Here is a 20,954-nt window from a genome sequence, read left to right on the forward strand (position 1 = left end):
CTGATTTATCTCCTAGCCACAGCAGGGATGTACAGTGGGTGGGGAGGCAGGTGAGGCATGCTTCCCCACTGGAGTCCTCCCAACAAGTGCCGCCACTGTGGGATGTGCTCCAGCACTCCCAACCCACACACTCCAGTGGGGAGGTACTGTCTCACCTGTCTCCCTACCCTCTTGGAGCACATATGTTGTGGATGCTTGGGCGCCTCACACAGCAGTGCCACTTTCGAAGGACTCCAGTGGCAAGGCACTGCCTCACCTGCCTCCCCCACCCACTGCACATCACTGAGCCACAGCCCACCAAGCTGCTTCATGGACACAGTGGATTCAATTTTAAATATCCAAAACTCTTTAGAAATTACTTTTCCCACAAGAAACAAGACCTGGGTTAGAAAGAGCACAAGCTTGTGTCTTAGCTGCTGTCTTTAAGCACAGGAGAAGGGACATTTCTCCCTTTTTGAACTGTCAGCTCTCACCTCGGGACAGAAACTAGATATTGTGATTCTAGTCTTTTTCTGCCTCTGTGTTTTTGAGATGGGGTGCAAGGTGATACACTCAAATCCAACATTATACTGGTCAGAATAACTTGCCTATTAAGTAGAATGGAATTCAGTAGGAATTACTTCCATTTAAAGGGCTTGTTTCATACAGAGGGCCAAAGTTAGCATTCATGCTGCTTGCCGAGGCACAGAAGTGACATCATTTAGCAGAAAGTGACATCATTAAGCGGATGATGGCCAGAAATAAGCACTTTGGTCTACCATAGAAACTCATTAGCTGCAAATGACAGAAGAGAAAATGTGCAAATCTTGTTCATGTTCTCAAGATATGATGGAGCCCAATTATTACACGGGGAGCCCAATTATAACAGGGCTGGATAAACTGTTTCTGGGGGCCACATTTGGCCAGCGGGCCTTATGTTTGACACCCCTGATATAGAGAATTTACTGTAGGGCTGTGAGCAACCAGCATGATAAACAGCGTGATGGGAGTGGTTGAAAACCAGAACCAGACGGTCCTAAATTTGGATAACTCCAAAAAAAGAGATGGAATTTGTACATTATGTTTTAATGGGTTCCATTTGTAAATTAAAATCTGAGCCAAATGGATGCCAATTTTAATATGCTACCAATACAACCCCACTTTGCATCTTCTTCTAGACTACAGTAAGTAAAATAATAATAATAATAATAATAATATACAGTATTTATATACCGCCTTTCTTGGTCTTTATTCAAGACTTTATTCAAGGCGGTTTACACAGGCAGGCTTATTAAATCCACGCAGGGATTTTTACAAATTGAAAGAAGGTTCTCTCTTTCAAGAACCACCACATTCAAGCTGTTACACTCCGATCTGGTTTAACATTCTGGCCTCCATCCTCCCACGCTCCGAGCAGATGGAACAGCTCAGCTGCAGCTTGTCAGCTGCTTCAAGGTCGCACGGTGCCGGTGGCCTCGAACTGGCGACCTTGTGGATGTTAATCTTCAGGCAAATGGAGGCTCTACCCTCTAGACCAGACCTCCTGCCCAAAATATGACTATCACTTACAGGTGGGACCTTGGCATCCACTGGGGTTCCCTTCCAGAGCCCTCAGTGAATATCAAAATCAGTGGATACTAGGGTCCACCATTAAATGCCTTGTAACAAGGTATAGGCAGTATATTGCATTCAGCCACTACATGGGGTGAATAATTCCATTAGTTTCCATTATTCATCATAGTGGCTGAATGCAGTATAGTATATATACTAATGCATTCTGGGGTGACAGTGGACATTCTGGGGTGACAATGCTGTTGCTTTTGTTGTTGTTGTTCCTGCCAGCCAATAAAGCAATTCTTTCTTACACTATTTCAGGAACATAGCACAGCATAGGTGGTAAAATTTATCACTGATTCAAATAGGATAAACATATTAAACAATGCTACTTTATTAGACAGCAGAAAGAAAGGAACTACTAAGGACTGTATAGAAAATAATAATGATAATACCAGTATTTATGTACGGCCTTTCTTTGTCATTGGATTTCTCCTCCAGCTTTAATCCAAGGCAGTTCACAAGCAGGCTTTTCTAAAACCCCGTAAGGCAGTGGTTCTCAAACTCTCTGGGGGAGTTTGAGAGCCACTAAGTTCTTGCGTGGGCGGGAGGGGGGAGGCAGCAGGGGTGGGCAAAAGGGGCTAAAGCGGAAGTGGATCGCGATCGCTCTGCATGTACTTTCACTGCTGCAAGGAACCCTGCTGCAGGTTGCACCCAGCTCCCTGCACCCCCAGGAGGCTGCAGGGGCTTGGGTATTGTACCCATGCCCCTGCAGCCCCCTTGAGCGGCGCGATCCTCCTCGTGCGCCACTGCCTCCTCCCTGCCTCCAGGCTGCCCCCACCCCTTAAGGGGGCAGGGGCCAGGGCCCGCAGGCTGGGGCGTTGCAACTCCCAGTTTGAAAAGCCCTGCCGTAAAGAATTTTTACAATTATGAGTTCTAGTCTTCCATAGAACACCTTCATTCCAGGTGGAATCCTTCTCAGGGCCAAATGCTATCTAATTTTCCAGTGCTGGTGCAGCTGTGCCAAAGGAGTATGCACTACATCCTGTGGTGGGAAGGCAGTCACAGAGGCCTCCTCAAGGTCTCAAAACGTTTGTTCCCTGTCTTTGGGGCTGCACTGCAGCTGTACTGGTGCTGTAAAGTTGGATAGGATTGGGTCCTCGGTCTGTTAATTTTATGGCTGCTTTCACCTCCCACGCTTAATTGACAGCAACCCCTTCACTCCCACCAAAGGTGGTCATCTCACTCCTCTCACCAGCTGAGATAATCTATTCATCTTGTTAGCGCTGCCCACAGTTCACAGATACTTCCAACTGTTTCAAACTACATTCCCAGCTGTTCTTTGGGCTTTCATAGGCGGCAGCTCTACCACTCAGCGAGATCTACTGCCTGCTCAGCCAGACCTACTTACACGGCACTGTGTAGTAAATATTTAATGTAAAATTGAATTATATTACATCCATTTTTGCTCAGCAGTAATCAACTGGCTTCATTTATACCTTATATTTCTGAAAGCAGCACACTGCAGTTACAGGTTTTAAACAGAAGAGTGCATGAGTTAGCTTTTCATCGACAACAATGAGAAATGCCAAACACTGGAGTTAGTGAAAGGCAAAATTCATAGGATGAACTCCAGGTCCAGAGCTTATGCTACAATAAGAGCCCAATCCTATTCTCCCCCCCCCCCCACCAGTGCAGCAGTGCAAAAATGACTACCGCTGCATCCTGTGGAGGAAGCAGTTATAGAGGTCTCCTGTGGATAAACCTCTGCAGCACCGGGGAGCGGGGTCTACTCAGACATGCACTAGTTAAATAGCTGATACAGGTCTACGTGGACCTGCAATGTGGGTTTGGATCCTAGAAGTGGGTCAGGATTTGGTGGCCCGATTCACCTTCCATTCTGCCCTCCCCAGCCCCTCCCATGTCTCCAGCTGACTTACCTGCTCTGGCAGGTTGTGGGAGAGCCAATGAAGTGGGTGGAAAGGCTCCAGCTTTCTCACCAGTGTTCCTGGCAGCACACTACTGAGCGCACTGCCAGAGTACCATTTGCGAATACACTGTTTTATTATAGTCAGCACCAGTGGTAGAGGCACAATGATGGGTATAGGAATATAAGATTGGGCCATCAATGTGTTAATTTTTATGGTTTCGCAACACTGTTGTTTTTACTTCACCATGCTAACCCAGTTGGGTGTACTCTCATAATTTATTGCCTTCTCAATTGTTAACCTGCTACTCTTGCACTTTTCCTACAATGGCTACAATTCATCATGGTTTTTATAGTCCTTACACTGCATAAATAGTAAATCTCATTCATGTCCTTTTCTTTTTTCATTCATACCAGATTATGGGTTTTGTAGTCATATAGTAGCTTCTCTGATTTTGGGAGTAAGTTGGGTTTTGTTTTTTTCAGATATGAAAAGCCAGTATCATAAGATTGGATGAACTACAAAGGGGATACTGCCAAAGAGTAAAATATCACAAGAATGCAGACATTGAATAACTGTGTTGCACAAAGAGCAACATGAATAACTGTGCAACAGATCTGACAAAGAATAGAAGCAGAATAAGAATCATTTTTATTACTGATTCATGTTTTGCCGTGACAACAGATGACAACTTTCTTGTTGATTTTGGTGAAACCACTGATATTTTTGGAATGATATTCCAATTGTGAATTGACATAAGGAAAACACAGAACGTGGCCTGCAGTTCACTATAAATAGATTGTAGTGGCAACTCAAATCTAAATCTGTTGAAGTATGTGCCTGCATACTTCAGTCTTACAGAAACAAAAATATAAATCTTTGTTGTTTTGATGTATGAGTTTAATAAGAGGATATAATTTTTATCCAACTGTTTTCAGAAATGTTACAACAAGCATAACCTAAACAAAGGCAGGTAAGATGATTTGTGAACACAGAATCGAGATAAAGTAAAATTAATAAACTAAAAATGTTTTAAAATTTAAACTCATAACGTAGGGCCGGTTCATACATTATTTGGAATAATTCCATCCAATAGCAAAGTGGATATTCCATTCCCCTAAGACAGTGAAATATTCTAGTACTAGTACCCACTTTTAAGAAAGACACTCTGTCAGGAAACAACAGAAGTGATGTCATTAACCTAAAAGTGATGTCATGGCTGGAAGTGACATCATCAAACAGGAAAATTTTTAACACCCTCCATATGATGAAATCAAATCTAAGTAAGGGGCTACCCAATCCTAAAGGTGGCGGCACTGCTGGGTAAAACTGCGCCAAAGTGGCTATTGCTTCTTCTTGTAGCCCCGTGGCAGCTGCAGAAGGTCTCCTCAGTGGAAGGGGACTTTCTGCAGTGGGGTTTCTCAAGTCTGTGCCAGCTATTTTGCCCAGCACCAACGCTGGAGGTCAGTGCCAGTGCTGGACCAGCTCATGATTGGGCCCTTACTCAATTGATATAACTAAACAGCAGAAAACATCCCACACATTAATCTTTAAACAAGTGCTTGCTTGCTTGCTTGCTTGCTTCCAGGACAGCATAATGACGATGGATTCTCATTCACGGGAAACCACTGCAACAAATATTTGTTACCTTTAGACTGCAAGTTAAGAGAAATCAGGGATGAGTTCTGTGTTTACCCTGCTCAGAATAGGTTTGCGACATCACTTGTGTACGAAAGGATATTTCTAAACAAATTAATAACCAGCAGGTTTTTTCTCCTTCCACAAACATGATGGTTTATCTTTGGCCCCAAAGTTTTGCTTCTAGTATCCGGCACATAAAGAGATCTTTGATCTGACAGTCACTAACCAGTGGCCTTGACTTATCTGCAGAGCTTGTTTAAAGGGCATTGCACCACTGATAGAACAAGCCAACAGGACAAACAAGTGAGAGAATCTAGAGCTATTTCTTTTCAACCTACAACTTAGGAAACTTAGGAAAGGCAACTTAGGAAAGGCAACTCAGGGTTGGGGTGGTCTGCCCTTACCCTGGGTAACACAACAGCAGCCCCAATGGGTCTACTCTGATTTGCACCACCTGAAGATGTGGTGCAGATCCAAACAGCCTAACGCTGCTCAGAGTTGCCTGGGATCTGGCACAAGGGTTGGATCCTGGCTCCACCTCCAGCCCTCCCCAGAACCCCGCGTTGGCCCATGTATGTGCCCTAGCAGTTCTACATATGCATTGTCTTCAGATATTCTCCTCTGAGGAAGAGGAATCTTAAGATAGTTCATATGGTTCAGCAGTTAATAGGAAACACAATAGGCTGAAGTGCGAAGGGGTACCTCAAAAACACTGGACAATGAGTGAAAGATCCACCTAAATATCTTGTTTTATATTTCATATATAAAAACATAAATCATATGATGAAACTACATAAAGAAGTCAAGAGATGTGTTCACCAAGGAATTGTCCTGCACAGTCCTTATTACGATGAATGCAAGCTGCAATGAGACTTAAGAAGACCCCTGCTGGATCAGGCCAAGGGCCCATCTAGTACAGCTTCCTATATCTCATAGTGGCCCACCAGATGCCTCAGGGAGCTCTCAAGACAACAATATACGCATATCCTTTTGCTACTCCTTTGCATCTGGCATTCAGAGATAGCCTATTTCTAAAACCAGAGGTTGCATATAGTGATCATGGGCCTAAGGTATATTATGAAGGCTTGTACAGAAACATTTCCAAATGGATTGTACCCCAAGATTCCCAAATGTATTTACCACATTAGTTCTTCTTCTGTGTCTCATTCCAGCCATTAACTTCAGGTTCTGTCGCATGGTGGAGCCAGGGATCAAGAGACAAATCAGATCTTGAAAACGAGAGGTTGCATCGCTTAGGATGAGCAGAATGTGATGCCATCATTGAAATAATGCTAGGGTAGCAATTATATTGCATGAAGCATCCTATAGTGAAACTGTAACAATGAATTGTAACTCTATTAACAGTGCAAGTCTATGCATATATACTCGTAAATAAGCCCCATTGATATTAGTGGGACTTACTATCTGGTAAGTGCATATAGCCTAACAACTCAATCCTATCAAATTATGCAGTGATTCAGAAATGCCAGCATGGTGCAGCGCCAGAGTTTTGGCTGGTGGAGGTGTCCTTGGGGACATTTGTCCCCTTTCCATGGGATAAACCCTAGCAGCCCCAATAGGTCAACTTACTTGCTCTGGTAAACCTTCCAACATCTTCCAGTGCACACAGGAAGGCTCTGGCCTTTCCACCAGCATGGCGGCAGCTTATACTGCCATAAAACTCTTTAGAGCTGCTTTGCAGCAGCCTGCACCAACAGAACATGCATTCTACCAGCTCTCATCTTCAATAGGATGTCAATGTAAATGATATAGTATGCCAGTGGAATGTCATGAGCAGTCCTGTATCTCTTGACATTTGCTATGAGATGCACGGAAAGTGAATTCAGGGTCTTCCCAAAAACAATGACAGATGAAGGTGTGGAACACTGTGAAAAATGGGAAGCAAACCATTCAAAGAAAACTAAAGACCTAGTATAAACCAAAGGCAATTAATAATGTTTTTAGGCCCATAGTCCAAAATATTATAGACAGTTATGAGTTGACTGACTAGCTTTTTATGTTGTAAGAATAGCATTCAGGTTTGTATACAGTACTTCTATAGATGCTACCAATTAGGGCAGCTTTGGGGGAGGTGATTTTCAGTCATAAAATAGCATATGTGAGTGAGTAAAGATTAAATTTTCCTTCCTTGGGACCATCTGAATTGGGACCTCCTGGCTACCTTTTGTAAAAGAAAAATATATAGGGAGTTCTCACTGAACTCCAAAGTACTTAGGCTCAAATTTCATCTGTGTAGATTGTGTTTGTGTAAAAATGTTTGTCTTACGTGTATTGTTTTGAAGTAAATACAGTGTTCCATGTCAGTCTAGGCCAGTGATTTTCAACCTTTTGCATCTCACCACACACTGTCAAGGCGCTAATATTTTTAGAGTGCACAATTAGTTTTTTGACACCATGCTGCGGTGAGAAGCCCACATCCTCAATGACCCTACTAATTAATTACTCTTCCCCAAACTCCCATGGCACACCTGAGGACCATTCGCAGTACACTAGTGTGCCACAGCACACCAGTTGAAAACCACTGCTCTGGGCAATGTTAAGTCACATATTGCTGTGAGTCGGGGTACTAAACGTGGGTAACTGAAGGGGGAAGGAAAGGGCCTCTGCATGGATCAAGCAAAGGGGGAAGTGCTCTTGCCACACTTGCTGGCCTTCTGCCAGTCTGTTGCAAACACATTCTTGGAATTTTGATCAATAAAATATTTTACATCTCCTCCAGATACTTTGCAGGAATTTACAGAATTCTCGTTTTCCCTGTCCTTCAGACACCTACGGAAGATGCCATTGCTCAATCTGTGACTTTGTCCAGGCAGTGACCAATCAAGTTAAATATTAACAGTGGGATAGCAGGATAACCTATCATTAACTAGCAGAGAAATTGCATATCAATTCATTTATATATGATCACCGATTCACTTTTTCTGAGTTACGGCTGAGAAAAGTTGCTAAGATGTTCAAGAAAACCCAAATCCTGAAACTACTGTTGCTCTTTCTTCTGTCTGTTGCTGTAGTCAAATCACAGGATTATGATGATGATGTAAGAATATCCACTATTTCATGTCTGTGCTTCTTTTGTTTAGGTATTAGAAAATAAAGACAAAAGTAAATGCATTTTTATTTCCTTTAAGAGCATCATAAGTTGCAACCTAAACATGTAACAGCAAAATGGTGTGTCTTGTTTTTTTTTAATGCATATTTGTTTTTCTGATTTTTTTCCCTTTTCTCTCTTGCAGGATGATGAAGTACCACGCACACCAGTGGTAAGACTGAATTTTCATTTTCATTCAAAAAGAATAAACGATATAAGTGCTATGATGATATATTGCCATCTAGAAATTGCATGCATATTTGGTAATAGTTTGTATTCAAATATCCGCATACAGAAAGATCCATGTTCAATTTTGTGGGTTGTCTCTGAAGCTCTTAAAATTGCCACTCCCATAATGATGGGATTCCTAAAGAAATTGTAGCATTGTGTCTTGAGATAAAACTGACCCCAACAGGATGTCTAGCAAAAGGAACTGTGGTTTGTAAACATTATTTATAGAATCCTTATGTTCATCTGATTAAAAATCCATCCCCTAAAATGAATTAGGGATGTTTCCTTACTCCTGTCCACCTTGAGTGCCTCTCTAATGAGAGGGGAAAGCATGGGATATACAAGAAGTGCAAGAGAGGGAGAATTAATTTATGTCTTGAAAACGTACAATGTTTAACACACATGGATTGGTGAGCTATGTACATCTACCATTTTCTATGATGTTCACTAGGCATCCAGTAGTACACATGATTGCAATCAATGTTTAAGAGTTTCAGGGCCCAATCCTATCCAACTTTCCAGTGGTGATGCAGCCGCAATTCAGTCCCGAGATAAGGGAATAAACATTTCTTTACCTTGAGAAGGCCTCTATACTGCCCCCATCACCACAAAGATGCAGTGCATGACCTGCTGGAACAGCTGCACTAGCGCTGGAAAGTTGGATAGGATTGGACCCGCAGTCTTTTTTGACTTTTGAAATGAGTTCATGTGCAGTCATGTGTATGTGTAACAATGTATATGTGCATTCTAACACTTGTACATACATACAGTGTAATTTGTGAATAGTCCTACTGTAGGTCCTGACTTCAAGAGGTATTGAGCATTCACAATTCTTGCCAGAATGAAGAGAAATCCCAGCACCTATGAAAATTGGACTAAATGTTGGGTCAGCTGATTGAACAAAAATTTTTGATCAATTAAAAAGTTAATCAGGCAGCAGATTTTAAAATAATTGTCATGTACTTTTAATGAAAGCCCTTGCAAAGCCCAGACATGGTGGCTGCCATCAAAGAAGAAATATTCCACCTTCTCTCACGCACAGGAGGGTATGCGCCTTCTAAGATGATGCCCTGCTGCAACATATGCAAAGAACACAATACTATACGAAATTCAACATTTAAAAATGGCAACAGCAGCAGCAACAAAAAACCCAAAAGTAATATCAATAAACCAATCATTCAACTTAAGCAAGGGCACTTGAAGGGGCTCTCATTCTTGGTTTCAAAGGTCACCCAAAATAAACAAAACAGTTTTCCATGCCTTCTGAAAGCCAGCTAGAACAGCATTTCTCAAACAGTGGTACATGTACCACTGGTGATACTTGTGGTGGTGTCCAGTGGTGCACGTGGACCCCCAGACCCCCACTGCCTAGCAGCAAAACTAGCAACACAACATGACAAGCAGTGGTAGGAGGCTCAGCTTGGCAGTCAGAGCTCCAGCGTATGCTTTTTGCATAGTTCAAAAAGCCCTCCCATCTACCCTGCCTCCTACCGGTCTTTTTCATGTCACATCCGGCCTCCCAGTCCAGAAGTAAGTGATGATGACATCATCGCCAGTCACTTTTGGTGGTACTGCCAATAGGGCATGCGAAGTGGTACGGCAGGGGACAAACGTTGAGAAACACTGATCTAGAAGGTTGTATATATGAAGCTTTCAGGAGAGAGTGCTAGAGCACCAGGTTGCTTCAGGAAAAAACCCTGAGCCTGCTTGGCTGCTAGCCTACCCTCAACACCCCCTCCCCCAAGATGGAATCAGGAGGAGGACCTAGTCAGAAAATCTTATGTGTGGTGGTGGACTTGGACTCATAGGAGATGAGCCCTTCCCTGGGATCATCAGAACTTAGGACTTGAAAGGTAAGAACCAGCACTTGGAACTGAGCTCTGAAATGAATGGACAATCAGATCAGATGCTTCAAAACAGATGATAGATGAGAATGTCTGCCCATGTACGTGTTAACAGGCAGTTGACTTTGTTCTGCCCTATCTGAAGTTTCCAAATGGCATGGAAAGCTCCAACCCTGCAGTGGTCTAATTTTGAAATCACTGCTGGGCCTCCAACAGAACTAGCTCAGTTTTTGTTGCAGTTTAACCTAAGTAGTCCTCTGCATAGAGCGGTTTCTCTGCTGTTTGAAGATACTATGAGATTATTCTCTGGACCCAGCAGAAAGAGTGCAAACATTTATGTCTTGTTTCCCCCCCCCTTTCAGTAGAATGACCTGGAACTAATGGAGCCAGTGTGTAAGGCTTGTTTCTTGAGGGGAGAGAACAGCATCCAATCAACACAAAGGAAAAAGGAGGTGACCTTGAGGAGGTGAAAAAGTGGCGTCACTAGGATTTGCATCACCCAGTGCGGGAGTCCTGTGTGTCACCTCATGCAGTGGGTGGGGCAACCCCCAGGTGGTGGGTGTGGTGATGTACCATCGCCCCACCCCCACTGGTTTTTTGGCTGTACCTTTTGTTAGAACACAGATATTTTAATGTAGTTTGCTTCATTGCATTCTGCATGAAATATGCATTGATTGATACATAACATGATGTATAATTCCTCCAAATTCTGATTTTAGTGATTTTGAAAACTTGTAGAGTCTTTCACTCACACACCCCTGTGTCAACTTACTAACACCTTACTGCAGCAGTTCTCAAACTTTTAGCACCAGGACCCACTTTTTAGAATGACAATCTGTCCAGGACCCATTGGAAGTGATGTCATGGCCAGAAGAGACATCAAGTAAATTAAAATAAATGATTATAAATAATTAAATTAAAATAAAAGAAATAATTAAATAAGGGGGAGTCAGTCCTGTTCCACCAAGTGAATCTATTGTGAAGTAAGTCCTATTGTGGCCAATGGGGCTTACTCTCAGGAAAGTGTGGGTAGAATTGCAGCCTGTGAGCTCAAGCATATGCATGTCTACTCTGAAGTAAGTCCCATAGGGGTCAATGGAGCTTACTCAGTAGTCTGCCTGCAATAACCCCCCCCCCCCCAAAAAAAAGAATCAGTGAGATTTCCAGCCCTCCCCAATGCCCAGTTTAAAGTTCTTCTATTTCAGGCATATCAAGATAAAGACCCTCCTGGCTTTGCAAGTGCAAAATAGAAAACATTCCCCTTACCAGTTCAAGCCTCTTTTTTGTCCTTTTTAGTGGGGGGGGGGGGAGAGGCTGCCTTCTGGAGCATTTGTTGCACTCCAGCTTCATTGGATCTGGCTCAGCTCCATTCTGGTGTCCTCACATTCCCCTTTGTCTGGCCTGGCCACCAGCCAAGGCACGTCTGCCTACTTGTGAGTAAACACAACCATGTGACTGAGTTTGTCACCCAAGCAACATTTTCTAATATATATTTCTTTTCCCCTGAATCTGTCTGGAGGTTGCCTCTTTTTTCACTGCACTTGTTAACTACATAGGAAATGCATGTTTAAAAATGACAATTTGGAGTAGGCTGGTGTGGTGCAGGTTTTTGCTGTGTAGTAAACCAATCTTGTCCTCAACTCAGTTGCTGTTTTGATGGATGGTTCACAATAAGTTGTATTTAGTCAGACATCATGAGTAATTAGGAGATTTTGTCTTAGCCTGGCATCATTATGATTTAGGATTTTCAGTAAATACACGATAGATTGTAATTATCTTCATTGTTCTAGATCACAACAGTAACTATTCTTTTTTCCTCTAATGTGCGCAGGCTGGAGGTAGAGATGAAGGCCCAGATGCACGAGGTCACAGGCCTATAGACAGAAGACGGGAGTCAACTCCAACTGTCAGACCAGCTCCTCCTCTTCCCGTCGGTGGCATCAGATATCGAGCACGTCCAACAAAACCGCCTGTCCGCGGCCAGAAGACAGAGATAATTTACCCTGATAGTGGAGGCTGCAAACACCTATCAGAAGAGTTGGTAGGTGTTATTTGCATTGATATCACAATAAGCACAAACGTTTTAATAGTAATAGGCCTGTTCCTGTGTATAGAGGTTACCTCCCAGTTTAGTGTGTGCTTCCTGGAAAAACAAAGACATGCATCGACTCAGTCACTGCATATCAGAGCCATCATTCCTGGAAGTTTTACTACTTACAACTAAGTTCGCCTGCTTCATACTTGGAGTACTCTGTGATCCTTAGATTGTTGCCCTTCAATTGCTTTTAGTGATATTTTTATTAACTGTTGTAATCGCAGAAAGAGTTCACCTTGTTTATACATTGTTATGTATTTCCCATTCATCTGTTAGGAATGAACTGGGTACAAAGATGTAGCCAGCTAACCATTGATTTGTTTGCCACTTCCTTATACTGGCTTATAAGGTCTCATTCATACATGCTTCAGTGCTGCAGAAATCCCTTCTCTGCATCACTCAGGGACACTCATGAGAATGAAATAATCATATGGGTGGGGCCAATTGTGTGGAAGTTTCCCACTTATTTGTTACTCACCTAGAATCTCACTGTCATTTTCACAAAGCAGTATGGGATTGCACCATGGAGAAGAGGCTTCCATACTGCTACAGGAGTGTGAATAGGGCCATTTCAGCCCAGTCTTATCCAGGCCATGAGCTGATGGAATTCCCATTCCATCCACACAAGGCCAGGGCCCTGCCATGGCAGCCACTGTGATGGCAAGCAAGCTGGGGCCACCAATGGTCCAGGGTAAGATTGGTCAGGAGAGAGATCTTGGGGTGGTGGTGGACAGGTCGATGAAAGTGTCGACCCAATGTGCGGCGGCAGTGAAGAAGGCCAATTCTATGCTTGCGATCATTAGGAAGGGTATTGAGACCAAAACGGCTAATATTATAATGCCGTTGTACAAATCGATGGTAAGGCCACACCTGGAGTATTGTGTCCAGTTCTGGTTGCCGCATCTCAAAAAAGACATAGTGGAAATGGAAAAGGTGCAAAAGAGAGCGACTAAGATGATTACGGGGCTGGGGCACTTTCCTTATGAGGAAAGGCTACGGTGTTTGGGTCTCTTCAGCCTAGAAAAGAGACGCCTGAGGGGGGACATGATTGAGACATACAAAATTATGCAGGGGATGGACAGAGTGGATAGGGAGATGCTCTTTACACTCTCACATAATACCAGAACCAGGGGACATCCATTAAAATTGAGAGTTGGGCGGGTTAGGACAGACAAAAGAAAATATTTCTTTACTCAGCGTGTGGTCGGTCTGTGGAACTCCTTGCCACAGGATGTGGTGCTGGCGTCTAGCCTAGACGCCTTTAAAAGGGGATTGGACAAGTTTCTGGAGGAAAAATCCATTACGGGTTACAAGCCATGATGTGCATGTGCAACCTCCTGATTTTAGAAATGGGTTATGTCAGAAGGCCAGATGCAAGGGAGGGCACCAGGATGAGGTCTCTTGTTATCTGGTGTGCTCACTGGGGCATTTGGTGGGCCGCTGTGAGATACAGGAAGCTGGACTAGATGGGCCTATGGCCTGATCCAGTGGGGCTGTTCTTATGTTGGTCTACTAGTCTCATTGGAATTCATGGGATTTAAATTGGCTTAATTCTATGCATCAGGACTGTGATAGTTGAATAGCCATTCCCTATTTCCAGTGGTGTAGCTCCATTTGACTCCCAGGGCCCATAAATTTTTGGCGCCCCTCCTTACGAGATAATTAATTAGTTAATTAATTGATTTTTTTCCACATTTTTATACCACACTTCCTCTAAGGAGCTCAGGGTAGTGTGCATGGTTCCTCCCCTTCTTCTGAGGGGGGACATGATTGAGACATACAAAATTATGCATGGGAAGGATAAAGTGGATAGAGAGATGCTCTTTTCCCTCTCACATAACACCAGAACCAGGGGACATCCACCAAAATTGGATGTTGGGAGAGTTAGGACAGACAAAAGAAAATATTTCTTTTCTTTTTAAGGGAGTGTTATGTCCAACTGGATGTGAGCTGCAGACTGCACTGCTGAAACAGGAAAGTACAGTGAAACCAACCGTTGAGGATCTCAGAGACAAAGTGGAGAAGTTAGACCAATCCTCTTCATCTTTCTATTCATACACCAATTTGCTGGATGAGCGACTAGCAAAAAGACAGAAACAAATAAGAGGTATCCCCTGCAATATTGTTTATCCCTTCAGTAAATTCATAAGCAGGCAAAGCTGCCTTGCCCTTCGTTTCTAAGTTTGAAATTCTTCTCCAAAAGGACAGGAGGTAACAGGCTGTGTAAGATATCGGATTCACATGCATCACCTTCAGCAAATAGGGTAAAGTCTATGTGTGGTAGGGCAGTAGAATTACATCTTACCCACCCAGCCCCATTATACATTTGCCATGATGGAGTCCCTATATGCATAGTTTCACATGGCTTCCATGTTTAGCACCTTTAGATTGAAAGGATACAGGCAAAGTTTAGCACACGCAACTGTGCCATGTGACTGTTTCTGGATACACCTGATCTGTAACTCAGCCAAGATTAGTTGTGTCACTTCTCAACCCATGTTGTGCCGCTTTGCTATGTGTGGTAAACGTGCGCTGAGTTGTAGGTTTGTCAATACTCAGATTATGAACCCTTCTGTAGATTCTAAACTATGCATAGTGTCACACAATCTGCACAGGGAGTTATTAATTATTATTATTATTATTATTATTATTATTAACAGTATTTATATACCGCTTTTCACTCTGTTGCATCCTCCAGAATGCAAAGAGTACCCCATTCCCCCCATTTCCTCCTCAGTACAATAGCGACCGGCATCCCCCAGAAATCCACTGTGGAGGGTGCGGGGAACCCCCCAGTACAAGATTGTATGGGACAGCAAGAGCTGCAAAGTTCATGGAGATCAGCAGAATTCCCTTAATAAGTGCAGAAATGGAAGTGCCTTCCATTTGCTGAAGGGGAAGTTATAGAGGGACACAATCCAAAATGTTTTCACCACTGATACAAATATTATCTTTTAATGGAGAATGGGTGACTTCTGATGCAAGTTAACTCAGTGCAAGAGGTAGAAATCAGATATTTCAAAGAAAAACATCTTTCTGGTCAATGAAGCCTTTTCTTTACATTTGCAAATGTGGGAAATTAAAAAGCCAATTGACAAATCTCTTGTGAAAATGGGCACATTATCAGTATACCGATTTGGTCGTATGACTTATATCTCAGTCTAAGTAATAATAGTTCCTTGCAAAAGTGCTGGATCAGATTGGTATATGTGCTTCTCAGACACCTGTGATGCTTGCCCAGAAGATAAAGCAGAACTTCAGTCCTGACTATTGTTTATAAACAAGATTCATATAAAAGGCACATATCACATTATACAAAAACATCTACCACCTTTTTACATGAATTTGTTTTTTTTCAGATAATGAGAATGTAATCAGTGAATACAACCGGAATATAGAGCAGCACTACACTTTCATTAAAGAGAACTTAGACAACAACATCCCATCTAGCCTACGAATACTTCGTGGGATTGTTGATACTTTGCAAAAAAAATTGCAAAAGCTGGACAGTGCAATCTCGTTCCAGTTGGGAGAATGCCGCACGCCCTGCACTGTCTCATGCAATATCCCTGTGGTCTCTGGCAAAGGTGATGTCTCACGTTCTTTGTCTGTCTTGCTTTACAATTGGAAAGGTATATAGGCACCCTTCAGGATGCTACCAGCAGTGCCAGTTTCTGCGTCCATAGGATGGGGAGGACCAATTACTGATTTCCATGCACTTCAAAAATAAAAGAAAAAATGCAAGGAAATCAGTGATGAAAACCTTTCCCACCAACAGAAACTGGCACTGGGGCAATTAAGGGGCAATTCACCAGCTGCAATCAATGGGGAGCAACAAAATGGGAGAACTTTTAAACAGGACACTTTCAATCAACTAGATTTCTGAGGTCCCGGGTTAATCAAATGAAAATATCTCACCTCTTTTCACTGAATCTTGAAAATCTCCTGGCTGCTTCTGCACAGGAACTCTGAGAGGGAGGCTTATACAGCCAACAAAAATGATGGGTGGGGGAGAAAGAATTTTGAAATTGTTATGATTTCCAAAAGCTTTGTTGACTTCAGTAGGGCTTGTGCCCTAAGCATAAATTTTGAAAATCGCTTGTGTGAGGGATATTAATGAACTAATACAGACACATTTTTCTTTTTGGATATCCGCTTCGCAATGATTTCATTCATCCTTAGATCAAAATGAAATTCAATACATTTTTTAAAAAGTATGAATGTGTATAATTAGTAGAGAAAGGATCGTCCTAAGCTTAGTTCTTGCAATAAGGGTTCATAGAGACCATTTCAACTTACCCAATAACATCTACAATGGATTTCTGATTACAGAGTGTGAGGATATAATAAGGAAAGGAGGTGAAACATCTGAGATGTATCTTGTTCAACCCGATCCTTTAGTCAGACCATACAAAGTTTATTGCGACATGACAACAGAAAATGGAGGTAAGTTAAATGAATTTGTCTCTAGAAGTGACAATTTTTTCGTTTACTGTGGCTGCAATCTTATATGCAGTTCCTGGGAGTAAGCCCCACTGGAAACAGCAGGACTTACTTCTGAGTATAGGGTTGTGCTGTGTATTTATTAACATCTACAGCAAAATGTAGGGAATTATAATATGGTCTGTCTGTAAACTTTGAAATTAACCCATTTTTGCCCACTTGTGCACACATTTGATCCCTGTTGTGTATATGCAACATTGGGCAGAAATGGCTTAAGCATTTATTGTAAATACTGTGTTCCCTAAGTTTATTATAATTGTAATTATATGGGAATGTCTCCCATTTTGTTTTCTATATTATTGCCATGATCATATCAATATTAAATGCTTTTAATTCCTGTTGATTCATGTGGGGGAAACTGAAGCACATATTTAAAATCTTTGTCACTGAAATCACTGGAATTTAAAAGCACTTTTTTCTGACAGATTCTTACCCTTTATTTGTATATATGAATATACTGATGTGAAGTAGGTTGTAACTTGCCCCAATACTCTTGAGATAGGGCACAATAAATATCTAAGGGTGCATAGAAGAGTACAATATACCTAACCTCCCGTGCAATCGATGAGGGCCCGATCCTATCCAATTTGCCAGGGAAATATATGAGAAATGAAATAGTATTGGTTAATGGTAGATCATCATTGTACTTTGCTGTCCCATCTACCTTGAACAGGTTGGCTTGTTATTCAGAACCGCCAGGATGGCAGCGTTGGCTTTGGAAGGACATGGGATTCATACAAAAGAGGATTTGGGAATATTGCATTGAGTGGCGGAAAGAAATACTGTGATACCCCAGGTAAGAATCTGACTCAGAACAGCTTAAATTAATAAATGATTATCAGCTGCTTCCTCTGGTACAGAATATGAGAGGTGATCTTTTCTTAGGATTGTGTCGCTGGAGCTTTTATCCCATCTCTGTTCCATTTTCTGCACTTTTGCTTGTTGCTCTCTTGAATTTCTCATCAATGTAGAAAGCCTGTAAAATGTGGGGGTGCTAAAGTATTTTTAGTAGCTACGTAATGGAACTTTCTCTTACAAAGATTGTAGTAATTTTTTTATTTTTTATTTTTAAATTTTTTTTGGCATACATTAAAGCTTTTCTACTTGGGTTGGGTTGTTGCGGGGGGAACAGAGTTTCATCTGTTTCAATATTATTTTTAAATGTATTATTTTAACCCATGGTTAGAAGTCTTGGTTTCCAATGAGTAAGACAGGATTATAGCCTGAGTCTTACTGAACACAATGGGCTTACTTCTGAGTACGGTAAATAATGCCTACCCATGGTATGGCTAGGTGTTTTCCTGACATATGCTGTGCTGTACTTGGGCATGCAGCTAGGAGTCAGGTTCTTTGGGCCTTAGTACAGGAGGGGCTATTTGCACAAGTTGGATAAGCACATTTACTCTCAGACAAGTGTGTATAGGATGCAGCCTTTTGGCCCAGTTCTAACAAACTTTTGTGGCAGCATAAAGGCATATATGATAGCGTATACATCTTTATGACATCACAAATAGCATGATGTTGGTGGGCATTTTGGGGATGCCACTGCAAATGGCATTGCCGGTCCTGGCACACTGCCATAGATGGTGACCTGTGCTGAGGCAGGTAAGCCATTGTGGGATGCTGGCAATGGGAGTGAGCTGAATGGAGTTTCTGGGCAGGAAGGGGGCAGGCAGAACAGGGAAGGGAGGTTCCCAGAAGGCTGAACAGGAGAGTGGGGTTTCCAGAAACAGCAACTTGTGATGGATCCTAACCACTTTTCCTCTCCCTTTCCTGTCTCCTTGGATCTGTGCCAGCAAAATGGCTGGTGCAGATCTGAGGAGACCCATTTTGGTAGCAGATGTTTGCCCTAGAATGAGTGAACCAAAAGACTAGGCTGTTTATGACTTACTTGTTACAGATTTAGGGCAAATTAGGGGGACTTTCTTAAAATTTTATCTGAAAAGAGTTTCAGACATATTTTCATTGTGCCATAGGTGAATATTGGCTTGGAAACGATAAAATCCACCAGCTTACCAAATTAGGACCCACTGAACTTTTAATTGAACTGGAAGACTGGAATGGTAACAAGGTCAAAGCGCATTATGGAGGATTCAGCATTCAGGGTGAATCAAGCAAATATCAGCTATCAGTTAGCAACTACAGGGGCACAGCTGGAAATACCTTGATGGAAGGAGCTTCACAACTGCAAGGAGAGAACAGAACAATGACAATTCACAATGGCATGTTCTTCAGCACTTTTGACAGAGACAATGATGGATGGTATGTGTATGTTCTTACACTTGATTTGTTATTGTACTACACCTTATCCATTAGAAGCATATGATTGTTTACATGGAAATGGAGACAAATTGCTGCTTTACAACTCTTAATATTGCATGACTACACCTAGTTAATCCATTTTTTGCCCAGCCAACAGGTGTACACATTTGGTCCCTGTTGCATATATGCAACATTGGTCAGAAATGGCTTAAGCATGCATAATAGAATGATTGAGATCCAATTGGCTAATGAGCTTAGGATTTTAACTGTAGAGTTTTTTTGTTTTTTTTAAAGTTCCATAGTCTGGAACATTTTATCAAAACTATCCCAGAGGTTTCTTTAAAAGCAATATTAATTGTATGGAAAGCTATGGAGCAATCTCATGGGATAGAAAGATTGGTTAATAGGGCTGGTCTTCTCCAAGCAAGGCATCAGTGTTTCTGGATTCACAGTTACATGTATACTCCAGGTAAAAAGGCCCAGTTCTCCCTTTGCATCTCCAGGTCAAACTGGAAAAGACCCCTGTGTGAAACCCTTGAAAGCCATTGTCAGTTATATTGATGTAGATGTATCAGTGATCCGAGTCAGTATAAAACAGCTTCATATGTTTATTCTCAGATAACCTATCTACTCTGTCATCAATGTGCATATGTCTTGACTGATATCAATTGCTTTGTGTGTTATTCCTCACAGGACAAACCCAGATCCCAAAAGGCAGTGCTCCAAGGAAGATGGTGGTGGCTGGTGGTACAATCGCTGTCATTCAGCCAATCCAAATGGTAGATACTACTGGGGTGGACAGTATTCCCCAGAGAAAGCAAAACATGGAACAGATGATGGAATTGTATGGCTGGATTGGAAAGGGTCCTGGTATTCTCTGAAGAAAGGAAGCATGAAGATTAGACCAGTCTCCCTGCAATAGGGATGATTACAGTATTTAAATAAACTGTGGCAAGTCTTTCTGCTCAGATCTGTTTGATTATACTTGAGTTCAACGTTACATTAAAACAATAAAAAATCCAAATCACTAGGTTTCTATGATTAAATACATTGTGATCAAAAGCATAAACCTTGTACTGAATTTGACTCTACACGTACCCCATTTAAAACACTTCCAGATGGCTGATGCACCAAAGGACCTAAAGATAGGTGCTGCTGAAACCTTTGATTTATGTTTTTAGCATGAAAACTTCCCACTGAAAATCAGATTCAAAGGAAGGGAATGACTCAAATTCATCTGAACATACAAGAAGAACATAAGACAAGCCCAAATTTCCATCTCACCCATCATCTGCAAAGTTCACTAACAGACCATGAAGGCAATAGGCTTCTGCTGTTGCTTGTCCACAGTCACTATTGTGGACAGTCAACACTGTGCCGGTAGTGTATCTAAGGTGTGGCAAGTCTGTCCTGGGCGCCACTTGAAGGGGAGTGCCAGGGACAGGCTTACCCATATTCCACCGATGGTGCATTTCTGCACCACAGCCAATGGTATGTTTCTGCACCAGTTTCAGGACACCTACAAAAAGAGGTAAATGAACATGTTTTTCATTTCTTTTTTTTTTTTTACGGGGACTTAGCATCCATGGATTTTTGCATCAATTCACTTGGTGGAACAGGGCTGGCCTCTTCCCCATCTCCCATTCTCTGTGTAGCCTGCGGAATAAATTCACTTGGTGGGATGAACAGGGCTGGCTTCCCACCCCATGATCTCCCCTTCTCTGTTTGGACAGGGCACAATTTCAGTGCTTGCCATGGGCACCCTTTTCCCCAGATATGCCACTATATGCTGACCATGAAGAGGAAAG

At 42.2% G+C, this 20,954-nt stretch overlaps 1 protein-coding gene across 1 annotated transcript in view; it reads left to right on the forward strand.

The window, feature by feature from the left end:
• The window catches only part of FGB (fibrinogen beta chain), a 20,648-nt gene extending 518 nt beyond the window's left edge, over positions 1–20,130 (forward strand). The window contains exons 2-10 of the mRNA XM_066632891.1: positions 7,843–7,918; positions 8,357–8,383; positions 12,118–12,327; positions 14,305–14,488; positions 15,741–15,968; positions 16,714–16,827; positions 17,558–17,680; positions 18,861–19,146; positions 19,840–20,130. Of these exons, the coding sequence (XP_066488988.1) occupies positions 7,843–7,918; positions 8,357–8,383; positions 12,118–12,327; positions 14,305–14,488; positions 15,741–15,968; positions 16,714–16,827; positions 17,558–17,680; positions 18,861–19,146; positions 19,840–20,068 (1,477 nt within the window). The 3' untranslated portion in view covers positions 20,069–20,130. The remainder of the gene's footprint in view (positions 1–7,842; positions 7,919–8,356; positions 8,384–12,117; positions 12,328–14,304; positions 14,489–15,740; positions 15,969–16,713; positions 16,828–17,557; positions 17,681–18,860; positions 19,147–19,839) is intronic.
• Positions 20,131–20,954: the final 824 nt, after the last annotated feature.

The sequence above is a fragment of the Tiliqua scincoides genome, chromosome 6 (genome assembly GCF_035046505.1).
Source record: "Tiliqua scincoides isolate rTilSci1 chromosome 6, rTilSci1.hap2, whole genome shotgun sequence".
Taxonomy (NCBI): Eukaryota; Metazoa; Chordata; class Lepidosauria; order Squamata; family Scincidae; genus Tiliqua; species Tiliqua scincoides.